The 20596-nt window shown below is 38.1% G+C and overlaps 1 protein-coding gene across 1 annotated transcript in view; it reads right to left on the reverse strand.

Moving 5' to 3' along the window:
- Window positions 1-669: 669 nt before the first annotated feature.
- Window positions 670-20596, reverse strand: part of LOC147610154 (uncharacterized) — a 110857-nt gene continuing 90930 nt past the window's right edge. The window contains exons 2-3 of the mRNA XM_086787265.1: window positions 2988-3074; window positions 670-2904 (exon numbers count right to left, since the gene is read on the reverse strand). Of these exons, the coding sequence (XP_086643391.1) occupies window positions 905-2904; window positions 2988-3074 (2087 nt within the window). The 3' untranslated portion in view covers window positions 670-904. The remainder of the gene's footprint in view (window positions 2905-2987; window positions 3075-20596) is intronic.

The raw sequence follows: 20596 nt of genomic DNA on the forward strand, positions 1-20596 counted from the left end.
TGGCCCCATTAATTAATTAATATGGTAGCCCGAATAGAGGGGAGGGGTATTGATAATAACACCATTAATTTATATGGTAGCCCGAATATAGGGGGGGGGGGGGGGGGGGCGTATGGATAATATAAATGCCAAAAAAAAACATTTTGGTGCCATTTATTTTTGCGTTCCCTGTTCCAATTAAAAGGCCCTGCCCGCAACCAGGGTGCATAAGGCCCCCCTCGTGCGCTTAGCTGCAAACCGAATTCCAACACTTCACATAGCCGGGGCCTTAGGCGTTAGCAGAATCAAGTTGATGGTTGCAGCGTCACGCGCCACAATATGGCAATGGTAATAGCACTGTTGCACTTAACTCCTCCAAAATGGTGCTCACTAACTCTTATCCTGCGAGGATAAGATCCGCTGTAAGCTTGACCAATGAGGAACACAATCTCAGCTATAGCAAGGAATACACTAACAGCATCACTTGTGCCAGTAGCCTCCAACTTCAACAAACCCATTGAGCCAAACTTTAAAAGGCCATCTATGTGGGACAAGCCTCTGCCAAATGTATCCTGAGAGAGATTTCCTACTCACCCGTGGGCCCTCCCCCTGCGCCCTTACAATGACACCCCATCTGAGCGCAACCAGAAAATTAGCTCATATCCAGCAACTTGGTAGGACCTTCCAAAATCATGCAACAAATTAAATTGAACTTGGCATGATACGTATTAAGATGCAATTCACCAAACCAATGGGCATCTCCCTTGTGTACAAATTACATGAATTATTCATATTTGAAAAGGTACTACTAAACATTCAAACCCCTTCTTTTTGAGGCAAAGGCATGGGGTTCCATGATCAGAATTGAACCCCCAGTGTCAAGTGAAAACGGATTAAGAAGGCCGAGGAGCCTGTAGCTGGGTTGTTATATGCTTTCCTGGTGGAGAGTGGAAGTGTGATGCAACTTACACCGTTTGGAGCTGCAGCTTTCAATCTGATTTTGTGAAGTCACATCATCAAGGTCCCTCTTCATCACACAGCTTGCTGGTGGCATAGAACCCCCTGTGGGCTCTTGCCCAGAATCTCTTATATCAACACCAAAGAGCCTCAGTCCTCGGTGTACTCCCCTAAAAGAAAGAGACCCATTCTTGCCATGTTGAAGGAAAGAGCCGACTTCCTCACGAGAAGTCGAAGATGTCGGTTGGGAGGCAGACTCTTCATCAGCATGATGATATTCCTCATCAAATGTTGGCTTTGTGAAGGAATTAATCCCAAATGACTCTGTCTCAACGGCACACTTCTCTGGCAACTGCATACAAGTGGAGGCTTCTTCCTTGTGGGATTCTTCCTTACTGTGAGCATTTCGCAAGCCAGGGAAGGGAGCTGATCGAATTGCATTCGACAGCCCAGAAACCCCTCTTAACCCAGAGCTTGCACTTTTTTTAAAGGAGGAGGTGTTCAAGTCTTTGCAAGTAGATGGTGGTGGTGGCAGGTTCATGCCAGCACTCGCCGTATAACCACAGGCAGCTGCAAACTGAGATGCAATGAAACTATCAATCAGTATAGCTTGCTGTTGCAGGTGGTGTTGCTTCAATTTTACTGATGATGATGATGTTGGTGGAAGCAGCTGCGATTGTCGATGCATGAAGATGAGGTGATCAGTGGTGGGACCAGTGGTGGCTGTACTAGCAGCACCAGTGGACATGCATGTTGCTGAAAAATTGATTGGACAACGTCTGCAGTTGATGAAGAGGTGCTCGAGACCGTTGGCCCCTCGATCAAAGGAGACAATATCACCTGCACCCAGCTTCTTCTCCTTTACAAATCCACTCCAACCTTTGGTGAACACATAGCTCTGGCTGCTACTCCAGTAAGAGTAGCGGAAACGCCACATCTTGCCAGAAGCATATTCCTCAAAGCTGAGGAAGAGGCCTTTCTGATGGGTGCTACTGTCTAATGGGAAGCAGCGCTCAGCGTGCTGCTTAGGAATAACAAGACGGTTCAGCTTGCCCACATCACTAGGAGTAAGGCTCTTGTCAAACAAGTGCTCACGGAGTTGTACCGTCGATGGGGAGGTGCTAATTGGTGCTGAAAGAGATCTTCCTAAACCTTCACCCTTTCTGCCACTTCTTCCTGGAGGAGGAGAAGGAACCACAGCTGTAGTGGTTTCTTCCCTGACAGCTCCGGCCATAAGCATTCCTCCTCTTTCTGTATGATCCTCTGCCTTCCACTCCTTCTCTAACCGTGCCACACTACATGTCCGGCTTTGCTCGAACTCCTCCTCATACGTATGCCTCCTCAACATATCCACCACTTGCTCCTTTGTATGACTATCCAAGAAGGACAACTCCGGATCACCATCCCTCATCGGCTTGAAATTTGTCATGGCATCTTTGCCCCTATACTTCAATGCTGCCCTATCATAGGCTTTGGCTGCTTCTTCCTCTTTGTTGAAGGTGCCCAACCACACTCTTTGATGCTTCATGTAGATTTGTGCACCCCATCTACCATTGGGCTGAGGGACTACTCCTTTGAACTGTGAGGGAGAGAGCTTTGAAGTTTCCACCAATGCAGTTCTTCTGCTGCCTTGAAGGTCCCCGCCAACATCTGCTTCTGTTTGGGAGCATCCCACAGGGAGGGTACTTAATCCAGTTCCAAGCCTTTCTAATGCACATCCAAAAATGCCATTTAGACTACTTCCAATCCTCTCCAATCCATCGACTGCAACTGGCCATTGTGCCGATTGTGAGGGCAAAGAATATCTGCAATTCTCTTTGAATGCAGCTTTCAGAGGCTTCTCCCCTTTGATGGAAGCGGTGAAATGGTTTGCTCTGTGCAGAATCCCAAACTTGTGGGTCTGATGAGAGGCGAAGAGCGCCTCATCCTCCTCTTCCTTAATCTCTCGTTCATCTTCGTGGGAGCAATCTAAAACACGATAAAGGTCAAAACTCATTGAAGGCTCTCTCTCTCTCTCTCTCTCTCGTGCAGACAATTGTACAGCAGACTACCAAATGCAGCGCTGCGGGAATGCCCGTAAGAGCCCAACTTAGCTTGAAATATAGTCGAGATGCATGCATGCAAGATGCAAATGAGATCTTACCACCATTGATGTAGCAAAAAGCGTGTGCTCGTTGAAGGGTGTGGAGCAGTCCCTGCAGAAAAGTAAGGGAAAAGAGTCGCCTTCCCCCAACTTGCTTTGCTGATGAGAGTCCTAGTCCATCTAGCTTTCTGTTGAATCATATCTCTGCTGCTCTGGGCCCGCTAAAGCCAAGTTGATCCGCCCACATGGCACTACAACAAATCATCGGTAGATCCCCTTAATGGAATGGTGACGTCCTTCATGTTTATGGATATGGATATTACCCAAGCAACCTTTTGATAAATTTTATCAATGTTTTTTTTGAACAATAAAGTATATATATTAACTATTGAAAGTCCTACCAACAACATATATCACACCCACACCCACACTCGACTTTCTCAGATTTCTTGGGATCAATCCAGTTTTTTAATGTGAAGATGATAGATGGGATTTCTTTTGAAAATTCTGAACGAGATCAAAAAGGAGTAGAGTAGTGTGGTTGTGGGGTATTAGAGGTTGTGAGAAAGTCGGGTGTGGGTGTGAAATTTTATCAATGTTCTACTACCACTTCGGTTCATACACTAAATAAAAATGATGCACTTTTACATGCCCCTTGTCGTCTTCTCAAGAGCATATTGGGAACATTTTCCATGGCTAAGGTTTTGTTCACGCGGTAGCTTGGAGCTCCCTGAGGCAAAACTGACCAAGCTCAAGCCAAAGAACATCACATATGCATGGTTTGGAATCGAAAAGTTTTAAAAAACTTTAGTTATCTGTTTGTTACATTCAAAGCTTGAAACATTCCAATTTCAAGCAATTTTGGAGGATTTCAAGGCTTCCCGCTATCTCTATAGGGACATGAAAACACACGAGGCATAACAACTCGAGCCCCATGTCTCCAACTGCATGCACACGATGGTGCCTCCCAACTGAATGTAGTTGCCTACACTAGAGACCAGGCTTAAATCTGTAACCCTCCCCTAGACTTCAAAATTTTCAAAATTGAAGGCCTAGGTGCTATCTTGGCCTTCATTTGAAGGCCACTATTAAGGAAATTTTGCTTTTATGACCTTTATTTGCAAGTTCCTTTGAGTGGTAGCCTTCACCTGAAAGCTAAAATGGCTTTGATTGCCCATTGTAGCCTTCAAGATTCAAGCCTGCTCTAGAGGCATACACTTGCACACATTCTAAGAGGCCCTCCCCATAGAAAGAGGTCGAGGAGGTCCTCGCCCAAATAAAATAAAATAAAATAAGAAAGAACCCAAACCTTCTTTGTGCTCTAGAATCTCTTGTACGGCATATGAAAGAACAGAGACTAGGTATTTGGGACTAGTAGATTCTTTGTGAAAATCAAATTTTAAGGTAGTACTCACATTAAGCAAAACTACCTTTTATGAGGGTTGAGGGGCTGTTAAAACTATTTGATAGTTGTAGTGGGAACATAAGAGTTATAGTAGGCACACATTCACCTAAAAGTTATAGCAAGCGCATTAATTAGATCGATCACTAAACTCAATCAATTCAATTAGTGCACCTTAGTCAATCTTAGGTGAATATGTTGCTCCTAGTCCCCCCTCGTCACCTTGCTTCTGTCCTCCCCATTTGAGTATGTTGTAGAGAAAGAGATATATACTCATCCCATATGTGGGTTGCACTGAGAGAGAGAGAGAGAGAGAGAGAGAGAGAGAGATTAGTGCCTCTCTTTCCCCTTTCACATACACACATATACAAAATAAAGTTTTATTAATGTCTATGCAATGCCAAAAATGCCCTACAAGAACCAATACATAAGAGAGAGACCATAATGTTCTAAGCCAAATTTGCAATCCTAAATGCTAACACAACTAAAGAAGAAACAAAAATTGCCACTAGGAGACGAGTTAGTTATTGTAGATGGCAACCGAACCACTTGGAAAACAATTGGTTTTGGCGTGGGAAATTTTTGGATGAGAGATATTTTATTCCAAAAAAAGGCCCATTTGACTTCTTGATGTGTCACTCGATCTTTTGCAAGTTTGGCACATTTTTGCTTTAGATGTGTTGATAGGTGATCCATACTTTAGTGCCCTTTAGATCTTTAGCTCTTAAGGATATCCACTTTGTTAGATCTGCTATAGTCGGCCAACTAATTCAAGTTTGTTAATGTTGGCCTCTTCCATTGGATTGTTGGGATTTATGACACCACTCCATCCTCCATAGCCCACACTAATTCCAACCTAGAGATCATTGTTCACTATGCACTAGGAGACGAGGTCATTACAATAGTTGCTACCAGTTGGAAAACAACTACTTTCAGATATGAGAGCTTTTTGATCCAAAAAATAGTTGACTTCTTGATTCAAGTTGTTGTTGTTGGCCTCTTCCAGTGGATTGTTAGGGTTGATGAAACCAATCATCCTACATGTCGATAGTCTGCACTAGACCTTGCGTATTACTAAAATATGGAACATTATTTGATTAAGGAAGAGATTGAATGTGAGGGGAACAAATTGGGAGAGCCACTAAGGGTCGCCCCAATGCAATTGAGAACAAGGGAGATCCCTTACTGCAGCAACGCACAGGTTGAATACTAGTATATATATATATATATATATATATATATATATATATATATACTAGTATTCAACCTGTGCGTTGCTGCAGTATGTAAAAGACATTAAGAAACAAAACACATGAATGCAAGCCGGAATACAAAGGGTCAAATCAGGAATGAAAGTCGGAATACAATAGGTCAAATCGAAGAGATTTTTTCCTCTTATTTTTTTGAAATCTAGGATTTTTTTTTCTCTGCTTTACTTGTGGGTTGGTTGTATGTATTATATATATATATATGTGTGTGTGTGTGTGTGTGTGTGTGTATGTATATGTATGTATGTATATATATGTATGTATATACATATATATGTATATGTATATACATATATATATATATATATATATATATATACATATATATATATATATATATATATATATATATACATATATATATATATATGTATATGTATATACATATGTATATATATACATATATATATATATATGTATATGTATATATATATATATATATATATATATATATATATATATATGTATATACCTATGTATATATATATATATATACATATATATGTATGTATATATGTATGTATGTATACATACATAGGTATATACATATATATGTATGTATATATGTATGTATGTATACATACATATATACATACATATATATGTATGTATATATGTATGTATACATACATACATATATACATACATATATATGTATATACCTACATATACATATATATATATATACATATATATATATATACATATATATTTGTATATATATGTATATATATATATATATATATATATATATATATATGTATGTATGTATATATACATAGGTATATACATATATATGTATATACCTATGTATATATACATACATACATATATATGTATATATATATATATATATACATATATATGTATATACCTACATATACATATATATATGTATATATATATACATATATATGTAATATATATATATATATATGTAGGTATATACATATATGTATATATATTACATATGCATGTATATATATATATATATATATATATATATATATATATATATATATATGTATGTATGTATGTACATATATATGTACATACATATATATATGTATACATATATATATGTACATATATATGTATGTACATATATATGTACATACATATATATATGTATACATATATATATGTACATATATATGTATGTACATATATATGTACATACATATATATATGTATACATATATATATGTACATATATATGTACATACATATATATATGTACATATATATATGTATATATATATATGTACATATATACATATATGTATATATACATATATATATGTATGTACATATATATGTACATACATATATACATATATGTATATATATTACATATGTATGTATATATGTATATATACATATATATATGTATGTACATATATATGTACATACATATATATATATATATACATATATACATATATGTATATATACATATATATATGTATGTACATATATATGTACATACATATATATATATATATACATATATACATATATGTATATATATTACATATGTATGTATATATATATATATACATATATATATGTATATATATATATATATGTATGTATGTATATATATGTACATACATATATATATATATATGTATGTACATATATATGTACATACATATATATATGTACATATATATATCTATATGTACATACATATATATATATATATGTATGTACATATATGTATATGTACATATATATATATATATATGTATGTACATATATGTATATGTACATATATATATATATGTACATGTACATACATATATATATGTACATGTACATATATATATGTACATACATATATATGTATGTACATACATATATATGTATGTACATACATATATATATATATATGTATGTATGTATGTATGTACATGTATATGTAAACATAGGTTGCGGGTCAAGTCAGAAGTAGAATCTAGTGGAATATATAGTCACTTTTCCGGAATCCGGAACCATGTTTGCCATGTCCCACGGCATGAAACCATCCGTAACTTGGCAGAGGGTATCCTACACCCGTGACCCGCCCGCCCTGGACAATCTCGCTAATCCAAGAGCGGCCCATCCTACATCAACTAGCTCTACTGATCAACGTCAAACTATTGTTGCAAAAATTATCTAATCATATTATTAATTGCGCCAAGTGTAATGCTACCAACTTTTCAAAAAATAAAAGATCTGATATATCGGCTTCTTATAGTCAGTGTTTATTTTTGCAAGTAGGGTATGCTTTTTCTTAAGAAGGCTCTTTCAAATTTGTCTTTCAATGTGAAGGGCATATTTTTTTCTTTGCCCTTCAAAAGACGGCCAACATAAAGGTTATCTTTAAAGTTCCTTCGTAAAACATTTACAAATGAAATGAAATTGTTAAGTCATTGACCCATTATGGTAACAATATATCCATTGACCCACTGTATTACAATCTCTTTACTTATGAAGTTTGTTTTTCTTGATCACCATGGTTCTGCTATAAAGCTTCATCAGTTTTCTCAATAAGCTATCAACAAATGTCTTTTAAAAAAGAACTAATTAATGTGTAATGTGTATCTAAAGAAGCAACAAACTAATACCTACATGCCCTTCATGTGCAAGGTTCAATTTTTTTCACCCTTCCATGTGAAAGGCAATTTTTTTTAATAGCACTTCAAGAGCAATACTTGATTCTTTTTCATAGTTCTTTAGTAGGTCAAATTGCCCTTAGAAGGGCTCTACAACCTTCAAAAATAAACACTGCTTATAGTCCCTCAAAGGTTCAAACTTTCGAAACAACAAAGTTCCTCTAGAATAATTGATTATTCTCATGTAAAGTTGATCAACCTAGCGTCACTATGGATATATCAATGTAATAATGCTAGCTCATAAGTATGCATGTAATAGTTAATTTGTAAAAAGATTTCATAATGTTTACTAAAACATATTAAAGCTAAAAATGGTTGAGTTTTAGTGCCATTTTATTATACATGTAATATACCCATAATACATTATGGCATACTCAAACCATTTTTAAATATACTTTTCTTTTAGGTAATCTTAGAAGTGAGGCTAACACATATACCTCTACTAACCTTCTCAAGCTATTTACAAATCCCTTTTGCATGTATTTTTTTTGTGACTTAGTGAAAACAAATTAAAACTTCCTATTGTTGGACCCATGTGACATTTTACATATTCATATGTATATTCTTTGACAACACTACCTCTCCTACTAAATGAGGATGATAGATACATCTATAAAATCATTCTATCTCTTTGTATGTCCATAAAATAAGGTGTGCCAAAACTTTCAAGCTCTTAACTCCATGCTAGTAAACCTTCATGCCTAGGGTTAAACAACAAATCAATGGCATCCACAACGTGCACTTGCCTGCTTTTTTTTAATGATTGATGACCCATTCTTCGATGTCAAAGATACCCTTCAAGTCACACTCACACTCACACTCAATGAATGTATGTAATTTCTACCTTGGGGCTCTCACTATGATTCATGTAACCTTACATGTGCATTCAAGCTAGATGTTATTGTATAAGGTGGATTCACAATATTTATACAAACATTGGGGTTTTTGTGGGTGAAATGTGTAATTACTAATTAGAGGCATATAACAGCCCTCTTTGTAGGTTTATATATATAGGGGATGAAATATGCATTGCAAAATAATCAGTCTCCCCAACACTACACACTATTAAAAGGTATCTTGTTATATATTAGCCATGCTTTATTTTCATGTTGATGCATCACTTAACGTGTTCTCTTCATGCCTCATTTAATATATATGATCACTTGTGAAACGGTAGTCAACTTTTGATGTTACATGAATATTTTTTTCTTTGATTTTCACAAAAGTAAAATGGAGTTCCTCATAAGTCAATCCACTCATTCGAGCGTCTACCTAGCAAAGAAAAAGAATTCAAATTAGAGGTTATCCTTGTTTGAAAATGGATGGTTTTTGTTAACCTCTTTATGGATTCCTGAGAAGACATGGTTGTAAATCAATTTGTGGTCCCCACTCTATAATCCATTTATTTGTAATAGTTAAGATAATGAATGATGCAACTCCTAGTTGCCGAGTGATAATAAGTTTTTTTTTTCACAAAAGCCTATATAACACACATGTCAAGATAATAAAAATCTTGCACAAGATATAGCCACATGCATGCAGGGCCGACCATGTTACATGGAGTTACTAACTGAATGACCCAATATCAAGGCTAATATCGAGGCTTTATACTTATATTTTTTTGCTAAGCCTTGGTAAAAGTGTCAAAAATAAATCATTAGGATAATTGTTGCAGCTACACTGATGTTTTGATGATTATTGACTAGCTACCCTCCTCCAAGAGCGTTAGTATTTTTTTCAGTGAGATCGATGCTTTATTACACATTTTTTATGGAAATACCGAGGGTTACTCTAAAAAGTATAAGATGATATTTTTCTATTTTTTGGTAGAATGGAGCAATCTTGCTCTAGCTTGTCCCATTACATCTTGCTTTGACTACCCATGTAGTCAAAGTAAAAGAAATGAGTACATTGGCACAAGATTGCTCCATTTATAAGGCAAGCTTATGGAGGTTGCAAAAGTAGGCAATCGCATATGGGCACAACATTTAACCATAAATTCAAACCACCATAAAGAACATCACAAAAGTACGAGAATGGAGAGAAAGGTATAGGAATAAAATTATCATTTAATTGATAAATGTAGCATTTACAACAATTCCAAAACCAGGGTATCTATGCAAAACAAAACTATAAAAAGGGAATGTGGACTAAAGGTGGCTACTCATCACCATCATTGCCATATCTTTCTCCACCTTTCGTTTCTCCCCCGCATTTAGTAGGAGAGCTTGGCTTGTTAGGATACTGCAAAAGATTGACTACAAGTGGAGCTTGGCAAACCCATATTCTCCAATCTCAATTGCAAGCATCACAATTCAGCCTTTTATAATGTCAAGAAGGACTTAAAACATCATCAGATAAAATGAAAGAGATCCTCGCAGAGAATGTGGAGAAGGATGCAAAGATTCAAAGGCTAGAGGAACTTATCAAACGACTCAAAGCAACGCCAAATGGTGCTCGTGAACGCAAAAAGACATTGGCTGGTATAGAATCTCTTGCGTTTAAAGGTGGAGCATGGAAGAAAAGGATTCGTACAACAAAGTAAGAAATGCACTCAGTGATTTAAACAAAATAGTCATGATTTGTGTTCTGCCAGGAATTTTCTGTAAGAGGTGTGTGGTTCTAATGAAGAGGGATGGAAGGATTTGGTCAAAGCCATTCTGAATACCAAGGATATTCTCTCAATTATTACTGACCCTCATCATCCTAAAATACGCCAAGCTATTGTCAGCAATGTAGTGAGCGAGATTACCACCTCCATCGATTCTTCATTAATTTAACATTCTTGTGATGTGGCTGGAATCAGCATGAAAGGGTACCAAGCAATCCGTCACGTTGTAAAAGATGCATTTCTAAGACAAGGAATCACTGGCACTTTATTTCCCACACTCAAGGTGATTCACAATGTCAAGTGTATCAATAATGATGATGTGCAGCGAGCTATAGGATAGATTTATCATGTTGAGGGCACACTAACATTAGACACAGGGTCGAGCAGAAAGAAAATCAAGACAACAAGTACAGAATTTCACTATGATGTTTACATTAACATCTTTGTTCATATTGAGAGACTACAACAAGCTATGGTGAAGTTCTATGGTCTTTCACCAGAAGGTGAGAACTTGCAATTGCTACTATTCATGTTTTTCAATAGAAAATGAAGATGATTATTTTGTTTTGAATATTGTAAATTACCGTTTATTTGCCGTTTTGGGGAGCACACTTTCATTTGTGCTCAAGCTAGATGAGTGCTAAATTGTGAAAGGTCGGAAGTTGGAACGTATGAGCATTACGCTCATGAATGAGGCCATGATCTGTGCATGGGAAAAGACTACCAAACCAAGTTTTAGTGTGCAATCTGAGAAAGAGGTCTGGTGGCTTGGTGAATTCGATGTATCGAAGGAGACACATGAGGTATTGACATGGATGTTTGAAAGGACTCCCTGGATAAGAGATGTAATCAAAAAGCAAATTGATGGTCAACTTTTAGATGTAGAAAACATAGGAAAGTTCAAGGTGGATTGGCATCTTGGGGGAGATTTGAAGACAATTAAATGCATGATGGTGGGTTGTGCTCAAGGCACACGACATCAAGATGGCCTTGTTCATACTGCAATGCTCAGATTGATATTCCTAGGCAGAAAAATATAAATGGAAAAGGTATACAGAAGGTTGGTTCTATTGGGAAGGATGCCTTGAAAGGTCCCAAGAAAGGGAAGAAGCAATAAGAAGATGCAGTAGATCCAACCGAGTCAACTGATGATGAAGATGAGGAACAACCAAATGCAAGATGGGTGGAAGGTGTCATGTCTCGTGATATGCTAGGAGAACCAAACAGGAATTCAAATTGGAGCCCCATCATTAATTTTCCACTTAAGAATATTCAGTTTTGCACACTTCATGCATTTGTGAGAATCTTTGATCGATTGCTTAAGTGCCATATCGATTATGCATTCACAATGCCTACACAAAAGAGAGGAAAGTTGCAGCCCTTGGTAAATTAGAGCATCTTTTGAATTCTCTGGGCTGCCATGGTGAAAACGTGAAAATTGATGTGAATAAACAGGCCTTTGGTATGTCATACGCGGTTGCTCAAAAGGTCTCCATGGCTGGATCAAAGGCAAGGAGATTTTTGGAGAAGCCAGTAAAAATAGAGAATTCAAAGAAGACTTGGGGACTCTGGAGAGACTTGTGTGCAATCACCACAAATGTAGATTGTCCGAATGCCAGCTCTTGTAAATATGCGTAAACAGCTTTGGATAAATTTCAATAACATGGTTCGCATTATGAATCAAAGTAGCACAACTGCCCAAGAACGAGCATCATTCCAACAACATATCATAGAATTCACCAAAAGTGTGCTAGGTGCTTGGGGAGAGAGTAAAGTAACACACTATATGGTAAGTTGTACAGTAAAAAAATAAACTGGTGCTTTAACGTTGACTTTTTCTAATTGAATTCTATTGTCATGTGTATAGCACATAGTTTATGCGCATGGTGCGTATTCCATGAACAAGTATGGATCGCTCGACATGTGGAGTACCTAAGGGATAGAGAAATCACATTATAAAGCAAGAGGGGTTTATTTCAAAAATACAAGACATGGAGGTGGAGCTTCTGCAGGAGGAACACGTACAAACTATCTACAAGAGATGTTCAATTGGTTTTTTTGCACAACCTTTGGAAGGGTATTGGTTAGGGGGAGCGGGCCCAACAATCTAAGCTTTTGTAAGAGGCACGCAAGGCTACAAAAAGTCATGCTCGGCTTGAATGGTTGCAGACCAATGCTCTCCATAGGCATGGTGCTTGGCATGCACGAATGAGGAGACAAGGGAGGCATTGGGTTGTGCACGCACCAGCATAAATCTAGATGTAATAAGGCTAACAAAATAAGTTTAGCTAGGTTTTTTTTTTCCCTTAAAAAAAACTATTAATAGTTCCTTCTCTCACTTCATTTTCATTTCACTTTTTTAGAGAGCTTAAGCTCAAGATCTACGTAGACACCCACGTAAGGACACCAGCACATCACCACGTGAGCATAGTCGTACATGGATATGGCACGCACCAAGAACACCGTACGTGTTACCATGCCTTCACAAAACACAGTGCAAGGCACCCAACGACCACATATTGGTGACACCACGGAAGAGAGTGACCCCTTGGATTCTAAGACACGCCCAATGGGATCACCAGAGTCCAACCCTCCTCCCACAGCAACACCATCGCACACACATGCAAGCCCTTCTAGTGGGAGCAAGCGTGTGAAGAAGACCCCATGATGCAGCCACCCCAGAGATTAAGACAGAGAAGCCGATGATGAGCAGCTCGACTGGGTTGGTGAAAACATTCCTACACTGCGCAGCACCATAGGTGGCAAGACCCTACTACCAGGACAGGGTCCCCTACCTACTTGGGAGGAACTTGATACACACAGGTACCACAGCAAAAACAGGAGGATGAGGATTCAGACTATGAGAGAGACCAAGAGGAGGTTCCTGCAAGTGCGCGCAAGCGTAGAAAGGTCAAGCTCTTCAAGCCAAGGAAGTCCCAACCTCGCCAATGCACTAACACAACACAGAGAGCTCCAAGGAGAAGGATGGGCCAAGGGCATAGGGCTCTACAAGAAATCAAGTTTTATTAGAGGAACACTGAGTTTTTGATAAGAAGAGTCCCTTTCGCTCGCACAGTGAAGGAGATTCTCCAATGGTATAGAATAAAGTTCCGTGTGCAAGGGATTGCCCTTGAAGCATTGCAAGAAGGCTCTGAGGCTTACCTTGTTGGGCTTTTTGAAGACACCAACCTCCTTGCAATTTGCCAAGGACATGCAACTAGCTCAGCGCATTTTGAGGCGAGCGAGACACGATCTAGAGATCTTAGATGTTAACCTTTTTTTTGAAGCAACTCTTTTGTTTCAAACCCCCCTTTGTAACAAGCCTAGCTGGCTTTCATTTGTAACCTTCTGATAATTAAAATTTTAAGTTTCTCTTACAATGTCTCGGTGTCATCATGTTTGTTTAACATGGAGTGTCTATCATGTGTCAGTTTGTCACCCAAGGCATCAGAAATGCTCCTGGAGGACTGAGGAAACTGTGCCAGAACAATGCAAATTTGGCCTCTACAAGAAAGGCGATAAAATTTGCACTGTTCTGGCACTTCTCCCCTAGCCACTCAGGATCATTTCGGATGCATTTATAATGAAGTTGAGCACACTAATTGTGAGAAACAGTAGTTTATAAGATAAAAATGCCTTTAATCATGTGTGAAAAATATAGTGTTTATCATCCAATGCATCATAATTGCTCCTGGAGGATTGGGGAAGCTATGCCAGAACAGTGCGAATTTAGGCTCTGCAGCGGCGGTGCAGGCTCAAAATTTGCAATGTTCTGGTACTGCTCCCCTAGCCACTTAGGATCATTTCTGATGCATAATGAAGTTGAGTACACTAATTGTGAGAAACAATAGTTTATAAGATAAAAACAGCTTTAATTATGTGTAAAATTACATTGTTTGTCATCCAATGCAACAGAATTGCTCCTGGAGGACTGGGGAAGTTATGCCAGAACAGTGCAAATTTAGGCTCTGCAGCAGCAGTGCAGGCTCAAAATTCACACTGTTCTCTGCTCCCCCAGCCACTCAGGATCATTTTTGATGCATTTATAAAAATGAAGTTAAGTACACTAATTGTGAGAAACAATAGTTTATAAGATAAAAACAGCTTTAATCATGTGTAAAATTACATTGTTTGTCATCCAATGCATCAGAATTGTGCTTGGAGGACTGGGGAAGCTATGCTAGAACAGTGTGAATTTAGGCTCTGCAGCGGCGGTGCAGGCTCAAAATTCGCACTGTTCTGGCACTGCTCCCCCAGCCACTCAGGATTATTTCTGATGCATTTATAATGAAGTTGAGTACATTAATTATAAAAACAGTAATTTACAAAATAAAAATACCTTTAATCATGTATAAAAATACATTATTTATCATCCAATGCATCAGAATTGCTCCTAGAGGGCTGGGGAAGCTATGCTAGGGAACAGTGCAAATTTGGGCTCTACAGTAGCGGTGCATGCTTAAAATTCACACTATTCTGGCACTGCTCCCCTAGCCACTCAGAATCATTTTTAATGCATTTATAATCAAGTTGAGTACATTGATTATGAGAAACAGTAATTTACAAGATAAAAATACCTTTGATCATGTGTAAAAATACATTATTTGTCATCCAATACATCAGAATTACTCCTGAAGGGCTAGGGAAGCTGTGCCAAAACAGTGCAAATTTGGGCTCTACAGTAGCGGTGCAGGCTCAAAATTCGCACTGTTCTGGCACTGCTCCCCCAAGCTCCCAGGGTCATTTCTGATGCATTCACAAAAACATTGATGGTATAAACTAGAAAAAACAATGATATACTTGATGAAAATAAGTTTGCAAAAATTGTATTGTATTCATAATAAGAAGTGATACATCATCTTTACAAAAGCTTTCTTATAATATTGAGCTTCCTTCTCTTGTTATTGGGCAGAGTGTGCTCAAGGAGTGATTGGGCTATTTCTTGAGGAGCCTCTATGCCTATGCTTTTGGCTATACCTATACGAGCAAGAAGCTTACCCCTAAATCTAGAACCAAAAACGTCGAAGGCAAGGGATTTTTTAATCAGAACTATACATTTGGTGCTCTGTGCCATAGAGGCTACACAGAGCACCTTAGAGAGGGCTTTCAAAAAGAAGAGAGTGAAGGCAGATTGAGGGGTGTAGTCCCTATGGATAATGGCGATGCCATCCACAAGAAGTCGACCAAGATAGTGCACCAATGCAGCATCATGTCCATGGACCTTGGCCTGGTCTCTGCTGTCGCCGCCTCTCCCAGAGCAAATGCGTCAATTTCAACCACCCTCTGTAATCAAAGGAAAAATCAAAATATTTTCCTATACATAATTACAAATGTTTCTAGGTTGTAAAAGGTCGATTATTACCTCTTGCTCAATGTCTTCTTTTGCCAAAGTACTGGTGGGGGGCGGAGAGGTCAATCGAGGACTTAGCCTCATCCCTTTTTGGTGCTTTGGTCTCCTCCATCACTCCAGCAGCAAGGGTATCCTCCCTCTAGCTTGTCTTGTAAGGTTGTGAATTCCTCCTCTGGAACTAGGGCTTGTTTTGCGGTCTCAACCACAGTTTCCTTGACCAAAGCAACTGTCTCTACGATAGATTCTCCAAGGGGTAATATAGTACTATCTAGGTGAGGACCGAGGTTGGACGTATCAAGGGGGTCCACCTCACATCGCGTGCATATAATGCCCAAGCATTCATCCATTCTTAAGCCAGCTGCCTTTTCAAGGTCATGAAGAAATAAGTATTCTTCACCTTCCACCACAATGGTGCTCAAGAGATTGATCTCAAGCTCTGGCAGCACCTTGCTCTCCTTGTGTGTGGGGAAGATGGCCCCGCATCTTCTACTACAGTGTGGGTTGTTCAGCTGTAGATTGTGCACCCTCTGGAAAGTGTGCAAGCTGCTCTTCTACACCAGCACTCGTTCCTACTGCCTTCACTTCCTTGTCATCCCTCAAATACCCTGCCAACTGCAATGCAGGCATCTCTACCTCCTCATTTGAATCCTCATCGTGCTGATGAGGAACGCAAAAGTGGTGAGCCACGAGAGGAACCTAGTTCCTAAATTGCCCTTCCCCAACCTCTTCACCTCCTACTTATTGAAGGTACAGTAAGCTCTTGCGGCGTTGCAGATGTCAATGAAGCGTTCAAGGTGCTGGATGTAGGGGCGGGCATATTGTTGAATGTACTTAAGCAATGTACTTAAGCAGCTCAACAGGCACCCATCGATCATTGGGGGCAATGGGGAAAGGGGATGGAGTGGGGAGCCAAGTATTGCTCCATGTATGCAATCTGCATCTCATAATGTTGGGACGCGAGGGCGAGCGACTTTTCAAAGTCGACTTCATGAGAGAACATGACAAAGAGCTCGCTCTTGCATGCCCACGGGGTGGTGGAGAGAGGAACTCATAGAAGTTGTCAAAGTGGGTAGCCATGTGAATGCAAAGAGATAGTGTGAGCTCGTGCTTGGTTTCTATCGCGTGTGAAAATGAGAAAGAAGGCACCTTTGGCTACTTATAGTTAAAATTTAAAGTTTGTCCTTTTCACACTAGACCGCTAGACAAAAAAATTACAGTTTGCAAAAATATTAAGATTTCAATTAAATAAAGATTGGTTAAAAAAGAGCCTGCTACAAAATTACAAGCATGTCATCTAATCTAAAATTGTTATATTGTCTTCATTTTTTGCCCCTCTTGTGACATTTACTTCATGTTGATCTCCATCTCCTTGTTGACTTGAAAGCTTGTCATTGCCTTCACCTCGATCCTGAAACTCTTGCCCCTCACGTGCATCAAAAAACAGAGGCTATTTTCCCATATACTCAGTTCATCTTCAAGCTCTTCCACATGCCTGCTATGTGTGGGTAGGGCTATGCACCTTGCTGCTGAAAATTCAAGGTCCCCCATTTGCCATGATTCTGAGACCATGGTTGTCTACTCCTTACGCTTCCCAATCTGTAAAAATATAGAAAGTGGCACAATAACCAGAAAGTGTAAGGGTTAATTCTAGACATGTAGTGGAATCAGATATACCTTTCTTCTCATCAACTTGAAACTTGACTCTTCCACATTGTCAAAGCCCATGATGCTAAAGTGTTGACGCAGGTCTGCTAGGCTCCAATGCTTGCTTGTTGCCACTCGCTCAATCCATCCATTTTGCATCATCATAGCTACCTCAATAGGCATAATTTCTTCTTCTGAGGCTTGAAGTGGGATCCATGTCCTCTGCTTTTTCATCCATCTTTGGGTAGTGCAGACGCATGTACAAAATAGGGCGTGCCTTCAAGAACCTGAAAGACACTGTAGAATCTACTACATTGCACTTGTACACATCACCTTGATGTGACCCCTCATTAACCTCCCAACCCTCTCCTAGTAATCCTTGAATGAGGTCAGACCGTACCTCCTCCTTACAAATATACATTGTTTTTGTTTGGTGCATTGGCATGGAATTGAACATGTGCACAAAAACATGTAAAGGACAAAACCAATTTAGCCTTACTGACCTAGATGCCTTTGAAAACTTGAGTGATGTCTTGATATCACTTACCATCTTAAACTTTAAGCATAAGATGGTCCAAGCATCAGGTTTGGGCCATTCGGGATTGTTAAGAGGGGGGTTGGGGATCTCTTCTAGCTTGCCAAATAAACCTCGTTTTTTATCTACAAAATATGAGTGAGAAAAGAAAAAGATATTGTTCTGTACAAGATCAGTTGGGATTTGAGATACAAACATTGCCTCTCCAATGGATGCATGCATAGCATAGAGAACTCCAGTGAGGCTTTGGATTGGTTGTTCCTCAACATAATTAGAGGGAAAAATATCTGCACAGAGAGACATAAGAAAATGGAGAATCACATGTGTGAAGCATGGTAATGAATGATTTCCATTTGTTATAATTATTTTTGTGAGTGATTCCAAAGTAATTGTGATCTAACATTGTGGATTATGTTGAGTATAGATCATGAGTTCGAGACACCCCAGGTGGACACTAGACGAGATTATCTAGCTAAGCACATGTGTCCTAAATATTTAAGTTTGTATGGTTTGGCCCATTGTACATATGTTGGGAAACGATTTTTTTTAATGAAATTCTTAAAAAGCATTGGACTAAGGCTCAATTTTGTAAAAAGCCCAATTTTGGAAAAGCTATGCTATTTATGGCTGCAAGGGATAAATTTATTAATATGATTTAAATACCGCGTGTGGGAGTGGAGCCACACAAGTCAGGGGGAGATTGCACCCAGTCTTGTGTTGTTTGATTTTTATATTCTTTGATTTATGCTCTTGATTTATGCTATGATGTTATGGTTAATTTCTTTTATTATCTAATTTGTGGAATAATCTCCATGTAACATGGTCCTGTAACAGTGGTATCAGAGCACGGCAAATTCAAGAATTGAATTTGGGTCATGGAGAGTTGAAGAAAAATCAAGAAATTGATTTCTTCTCAAATGCTATTGGCTTGGAGAGCAAATTTGAAGGCTTTTCAACAAATTTAAAAATACTTGCACGGGAAGAGTAAAATCTGCAGAGCAAGAGTACAAGGCTTTGGACAAGGACACAATTCATCCAAAACTCCAAGAGGTAAAGAAGAGAAGGTATGGAAAGCCTTTGGGCAAAAGAAGGTATGGTTATTTGAATTTTGTAGACCATTAGATCAAGATTTTGATTATTGATTAAGGGCTAGGAAGAAAGCCACCCTTTTGGGGAAAACCACCCTTCTTCTCCCAAAACCACCTTTCTCAACTCAAATCCTTTTCCTAATCCAACCCTACGGATGGAATCAGCAAGAGGAGGAGCATTAGAACCCACAACCGGATTGCATAATCAAGGGTGGGAGGTGATGAATTTTTCTTATTTTCTTTCAATTAATAAAAGCGCTAAATTGTAAGAAGCAAAAGCCATATATATATATATATATATATATATATATATATATATATATATATATATATATATATCCTCTTTCTCATCTCCCTTCAAGTAGGCGACGACCTCTTCTCCCTTCTCCCTCAAATTTGGCCGCAAATTCGCGCTCTAGCATCGTTGCGCGTTGGCTTGGAGGGGTTACAGGCTTTGTTGTAAAGCTTTGATAAGCTTTTTAATAAGCTTAATATTAAAAGCTTTATACAAAGCTTTGAAATTTAAAAAAAAGGCCATATATATATATATCCCCTCTTCTCTAAATTTGCGCTAGCTAGTTTTAGGCTGAGAAATAAAATATTTAATAACCTTATTATATAAGGTTATTATTTAAAAACTTAACAACCCTTATATAATAAGATTTTTAAATAAGCTTAACATAATATAAGCTTTATATATATATTTATATATAAACAGGTAGAATATCATTGTTGTTAAAAAATATGAATACCAAGTTGAAAGGCTTGTGTGTTTTTAACACAATTCTTGTTGAAAACACACAAGCCTTTCAACTTGGTATCAATTATCCAAAATAGGTAGTTTTTACTTCTTGAAAAAGATTTCTAGCTGTTTTAACACAATTCTTGTTGAAAACACACAAGCCTTTCAACTTGGTATCAATTGTCAAAAATAGGTATGTTTTAAAAGCTATCTGTCCATTTTTAACACAATTCATGTTGCAAACACACAAGGTTTTCAAATTGGTATCCATTTTCCA

Source organism: Cibotium barometz, chromosome 50, assembly GCF_041138505.1.
Source record: "Cibotium barometz isolate CiBa-2024 chromosome 50, ASM4113850v1, whole genome shotgun sequence".
NCBI lineage: Eukaryota > Viridiplantae > Streptophyta > Polypodiopsida > Cyatheales > Cibotiaceae > Cibotium > Cibotium barometz.